The sequence below is a fragment of the Gossypium arboreum genome, chromosome 5 (genome assembly GCF_025698485.1).
Source record: "Gossypium arboreum isolate Shixiya-1 chromosome 5, ASM2569848v2, whole genome shotgun sequence".
Classification (NCBI taxonomy): Eukaryota; Viridiplantae; Streptophyta; class Magnoliopsida; order Malvales; family Malvaceae; genus Gossypium; species Gossypium arboreum.
The window spans coordinates 80269828-80276094 of record NC_069074.1 but is presented as its reverse complement, the minus strand read 5'-3'; the positions used below and the strand labels follow the sequence as shown (position 1 = coordinate 80276094).

At 30.4% G+C, this 6267-nt stretch overlaps 1 protein-coding gene across 1 annotated transcript; it reads right to left on the bottom strand.

Moving 5' to 3' along the window:
* Window positions 1-1293: 1293 nt before the first annotated feature.
* Window positions 1294-2150, bottom strand: LOC108452780 (uncharacterized). The gene is made up of 2 exons (XM_017750571.2): window positions 1803-2150; window positions 1294-1705 (listed from the first exon to the last, which is right to left on the bottom strand). Exons 1-2 carry the CDS (start codon window positions 2079-2081, stop codon window positions 1532-1534), a joined length of 453 nt encoding a protein of 150 aa, XP_017606060.1. The 5' UTR covers window positions 2082-2150; the 3' UTR covers window positions 1294-1531.
* Window positions 2151-6267: the final 4117 nt, after the last annotated feature.

Here is a 6267-nt window from a genome sequence, read left to right as displayed (position 1 = left end):
AGTTAGCTAGCCTGCCTGGAACAGCAATCAGATATTACAAAGAGAGAAATAAGGGAAGTAAGCCCGGTAACACCACGTGTTCAAATCCGGTGACGGTCACGGGTTTGGGGTGTTACAGAATTGTTCTATGTATCTAGTTGGGTAATGAAGACGGTTGGTTAGTTCTTGCTTGAACTCTCTTCCTTAGTCTTCGAGCAGTTCTCTCAAACTCAGGATTGTACTGGAGTTCACCTACGAAAAGATCAAAATTTTAATTTTAATAAATATATTTAATACTGAGAAAAAAGAAGATCAAAACATAAAATGAACAAAAATTAAATTAAATTAAAAACAAGAAAGAGATAAAATTATTAACATTAATATATGATAAAAGGTTAAAATCAGTACAATTGTCGAGACCTATAAAAATAAAATCCTACTAAAAATATAAATTTAGTACATAGCATTGAGTAGAGTCGTATTCATAGATATTGATAATAACTTTATTTTTAAAACAAGGAAAGTAAATATGATGGAGATTTTAGAAAATAAAAAGCTAAATTTAAATTTAAATCTTAACCAAGAAGGCAATAATAAAAATTATCAATGAGATGGAGCTCTAGCCAATTGTAAAATATCTGTTTGATTCACAAGTTTAATCATTGATGGAAAGATAATTCCATTGTTCTTTAATAGATTAGTTTAAAGTTGCCAATGTCGTACCTAGCAATCAGTCTCTCCTTAATTTATCGATAACCAAAAGAAAGCTGTTGAAATTAATCTTCTTATCAATGAACAACCCTATAACCTCACGTTTAGAATTTAACTTACCGATAGAGTTATAAACGAGAGAGACCTAATTTTAACCAAAAAAACACACAAGTAGGATTTATTTAAATTAGATTGCATTCCCCCACAACATTGATTGCATACACAGTTACAGTATTTAAATTAGCTCCATTGGCCATGGATTCTACAAGAAAGTTGTGTTGACATTGATGATTTGGTTTAAGCTATTGGTGATGTCTGTATTGTCAAAGCGTCAGGTAGAATGTATAACAGATGGCTTGACCATTGCTGACTTTTACCAATCCAGCATGTTTTAAAACTTGGTGGTAGTTGCTGCTACTGGTTATGTATTGAGTTGCTGGGATGCTAGTTATGTTTTATTCTGCTGTTGGAAACATGGTTTGTTGTTGGGGATTTATTTGTTGTCAGATTTACTATGTTATGGTTCCTGGTTTGTTGTTTGATGACTTGATGGATGGACGCAGAAGTTGGAGAAAACATAAGAGTATAAATTGAGTCAAAAGATAAAATAGTAAAGGCCATTCTGTTTTATTTTTCCATAATATTATACAAACAGTCAACCATGTATATACACATGGCACTGACATGATTGTGAAGGCCTACACACTTTCTAATGGTTGTACTGGCTATCAAAATTTATTACCATAACAGTAGTACGGGTAATGAAGCAGCAGGCAGCTCGTTATTATTTAATTTTGATAGCCTTAACTACCAGCATAGCTTGATGAAGAAGCAAAGGCAGTTATGCCTCTAACTCAAATGATGCCTTCATTGTGGGTGAACGGCTCACGGGATCAATTTCAATAGATGCAATGTACCCAAACTTTGTAACTTTAAATTTTGGTTTTCCTCTTTTCTCAAGGTTGGTTTTGATTTGCCCCCAGTGAATAGGTTGCCTTTGGATATCAGTATAGACCTGCAGCATGCATGCAATAGGTCATAGATTAAATGATTATATATACGCATTCTAACTAGTTAATTAATGATAAGATTGAATTGAATGCAACATATACCTTGCTGTTCTCATCTAGTGGGTTGCTCCAGGCAACAACCCACTTAGTTCCATCACGTCGCCTGTACACAAGACCAGCAACTGAACCCTGACTATCAGCATCATCAGTCACTGATTCATGTGTAAACTCACTCGCATCTCCATCTTCAATTATTTCGGGGAAATCCGCATAATGAGAGCCTTGCCAAACTTTCTTGTCAGTCAAGGTTAGAGCTTCGCTGGAAGAGTTCCAAAGCTTGCCGTTTGTGGTTTGTTGAGCAGTTTTCTGAGAAGTAGCCATGGTAGCTTTCTATGTGTTTTGGTTTGGTTGTGTTATGCTTCGAATATTGCAATACACGCCTACTTATATACTAGTTTACACCATGCATGCATTGTCCATAACAACAATGTCTATGCGCATGAAATTTGTAGACTCCATTCATATCACAAAACTTTTTTTTTATTATTCTTTTTCCTTTTCTTTATTCCTATCTTTTCACTTCTAACCAAAAATTCTTTTCAATTAAAGAAATATCGCTATTTGAATTTTTGATAAATTATTATATTTTAAAAAATTATATAAAATTTCTATAATAAATTAACAATATAAAAAGTAAACCACTTCCAATGTCACCTAATTTTTAGTAAGCTTAGTTTCCTCATTCAACTTTAAAAAGTTACAACATAATTATTGAATTACTCTAAAGTTTTTACTTAAGTCACTAAGGTAATAAAATTGTTGCAGTATGAGCTTCTTTATTTACACCACCTACATCTATAGAAAGCTCTCATTTCCCTTCTCTTCTACAGTTCATTTTTTCCATGAAAGAACTTTAAACATAACAAATCTGTAAACCAAAATTTAAACAATTTTTTTCCTCGATCACTGACATTGATCATCAAATCGATTTGGATCTAAAATATGTTCTCTTACTTGTCAATGAGTTCTAATCCACGGTACCGAATGTCGAATTATTGTTTGGCTTGCTAGTTGGAGTTTTTAAATAAGCCATAACAGCCCAATGTCTTCAATAAAAAACTTTCAAATAATTGAATGACTTAAATGGAAATTTTCAAATAGTTTAAAAACTATTTTATAACTTTTAAAGTTAAATGACCAAAACTTAAATTTATTGACTTGATATGCGTTTACCTAATAAAAGTATTATTATTAGGTAGTAAAACTAAACCCACATCACATAATTTAATAAATAAATTTCAACGGATGCGTTACATAAAAATTACATAATAATAAAAGTCACCTCTAAATTAAAATTTTCCATCATATGAATTTAAATTTCCAAAATATCCTTTAATCTTAATTATATATTTTTCAACAAATATTTTAAGAATTGTTCAAATAATTTTCTTTTACTAACTAGTACTTACAAAACTCCATGTCCACCATAAGAATCTATATTAATTATATATTATGCCACATTTATTATGTGGAAGATTGAAAAAAATATAAATATTTTGGAAACATTTAAAAATAGTAATATTAAATTTTGATATGTTTGAGATATATTTTATATTGATATTGTATTCAGTATTAATAATTGAGTGAATTTTAAGTGTATTTTAACTTAAAATCTTATATACATATATATTTATTTAAATTTTCATCTATTTTATTTTTTAAATTTATTTTGTTTGTCAAAGAAAATATTCATTTATTTTAGAGTAATTTGACAAATAATTCAAATTTAAAAGATAAAAAATTAAATAAAAATTAAAATAAATTTCTTTATAAAATTAGAGTATCAAATTAACTATTATACCAGAATAAAAAGCACACAAACAAACAAGCAACAATTTCAACATTAAAGTTATCTCTCCAAAAGGACTAAGACTAAGGTTACCACTTTAAACTTTATAATTCTAAAAGCAAAAGGTGACCAAAAAGGATCTGTCCCTAATTTTATATTCTTACCGAACCTTAAATTGAATATATGCTAGTTAATTATATATATATGTGAGATAATATTTGATGTGTTATCGTGTATAGGTTTTTGTACTATTAATTAATAATAATATGATATATTATTATTGGTACAAAATATAAATATTGAAGGGCTTAAAATAAATACAATTAACTTTATTTTTATTTAAACATAATTGAATAATAGCTATATTATTTTATTTATCTTTTGGGTTTTAAGTTTCAGATTTTGAGTTTTGGGTTTCGAATTTCGGATCTGATGCTTTTTCATTTATTTATTTTTAATAATTATAATTAATATTTATTTTAAATCCTTCAAAAAATTTTGTTTTACACTAGTCATGATGTGTCAATTTATTATCAAATGATGGTACATAAAATCTATGTGTCAACCATACATAAAATATTCTCCATATATATGCCTCCATCTCATAGTTTTGCCTTTATTTTACTTGTACTTTGTAATGAAGTGAGATATTTCTAACCTTATAAATTAGATTTTTTCTCCCATAAAAACATCAAAACTTTCATTACATCAAACAATAATTAAGTATCATAAGAACTCAACACCTTACAAAAAACTTGACTACTCAGTGTATAAGAGAGCCACAACTACCTCACTGTAAAACTAGCTTCAATCTCAATTCGAATGAGAAGCAGGCAATTCGTCCTTGTCCAGAATGAACACCAAAGAAGATGGTGGTTGTCAAGTCCAACCATTGTTGCACATCCCATTGTAGAATTTGCTAGTTGTTGTAAATATGGTTAATAAGTTAGAGAGCTAGTTTAGTTTAGTAAACTTTTGTATATAAAACATGAACTGTAAACTTATTGGATATCCTAGAGAGAATTATTCATTTCAGTTCTTATTTATTGATTGATCCCATATTATCTACTTCATTCATATGTGTTTCAATCGCTATAAATATGGTATCAGAGCTATTATACATGGTGGTGGTCACGATTTTCAATTGTTAGCAACTTCAGTCTTTGGTTTTTAGTTTTCTGCTTCAATTTTGGCACTCTTTTTTTCCTACTTTCTTTGTTCCTATTTTCTTTTGTTTTAGTTTTCTTTGTTATTGTTTTAGGCCTATATTTTAGTTTCTTGGAAAATTTCTAGTTTCTTATTTTTGCAATGATAGTTGCAGACCTTACAAACAGGGGTGTTGATTTCAATAATCTCTTTTATCTCCACTTTTAGACACACCATGTGTTCAATTGGTCTCTCAACCCTTGACCAACTATGAGAATTGTATTGTTTGGAGTCACTCCATACGAATTGAGTTGTTAGCCAAGAACAAGCTTGGCTTTGTTGATGGATCTTGCATAAGAGAATCTGTAACAACAACCTTTTAACCACAATTGGATCATTGTAATGCAATAGTTCTATCATGGATTTTGAATAATGTTAGATCGAATTTATCAATTGGGATTGTATTTGCTACTAATGCAGTCCAAGTATGGAAGGATTTAAATGAACATTACGATAAAGTTTATGGCATTGGAATTTTTTTCTTCTTCATCGAGAAATCTCCTCTCATGTTCAAGGTACTACTTATATTTCAGTATTCTTTACTCAGTTGAAATGGCTTTGGGAAGAGTATGATGCACATATACAGGTTTCTTCATGTGATTGTGCAATGTCTCAAAAGTATTTGGAGCATGTTCAATAAAGAGGATTATTTCTATTTCTAATTGTAATGCCCTGAATAATTTAAGTATGTTTTTGTGAAATCTGACACAAATGTGTATCTAATTCAGTGGTTAGATGTTCTGGGTGTGTCTGAGAGGTCTTGGGTTCTAAACCTACATTTGGAAATTTTGTTATTTTTTTTTATTCAAGCCTTATCCCTGTTGGGTTGGCTTATATTATATTGTTTGTAAACTCACATTTGAATGAACCTGTTGGTTCGAGTGGTAAGGAGTTAGCTTGCTGGAGGTCTTGTGTTTGAATCTCTACGTAAGCATGGGCGATATTTTACTCCGATTGTATGGAAGAGGTTTGGTGGAAGTAAGATTCCGAATTAGTTGGGGTTGAGTTGTTAGTAGGAAGTTGAGATATATCTAATTTTGTTTCTATTTTGGGTTTTTTTTCAAAAAATGATTTTCTCTCTCTTCCCAATTCTCTTTGACGTTCTTTTCTGTGTCCCTTCCCTTTCAAAAATTTTTTCTTTCTTTTTCCTTATTCTGCCAAATCTTTTGTTTCAAATAGCTGTGATACGAACCCTTGGTCTCTCTATGTGTTTAGGTAAGCGATGGTGATGAGTTCTTGCTCGTTTCATAGGCTACAGTTTGTAATAATCTTTGTTGATGCTACTTTTCATAGTTTTATTTTTGGGTTTTGGTAGCAATGAATCGTGAAGAACAAGGCTCTCCTCTCTCATAGAATCATAGTCGAAATCGTTCAGGGTAGTGGGTAAGTGTTGAACTCTTATGATGTACCGTTGTTGGTTTTGTGGGTTCAGTCTATTAAAACTGATTGTGAGGGCATGTAATGTTGATTTCTAGGTTTTGATAGGCTCGGGATTGGTTGCGCATTAAAATC

What these genes read in the sequence shown, in the direction of transcription:
- LOC108452780 (XM_017750571.2), bottom strand. Translation starts at nt 2,081, where the DNA reads ATGGCTACTTCTCAGAAAACTGCTCAACAAACCACAAACGGCAAGCTT. An exon ending in CACTAGATGAGAACAGCAAG is followed by an intron (nt 1,706 to 1,802) that starts GTATATGTTGCA and finishes TGCATGCTGCAG; the next exon opens with GTCTATACTGATATCCAAAG.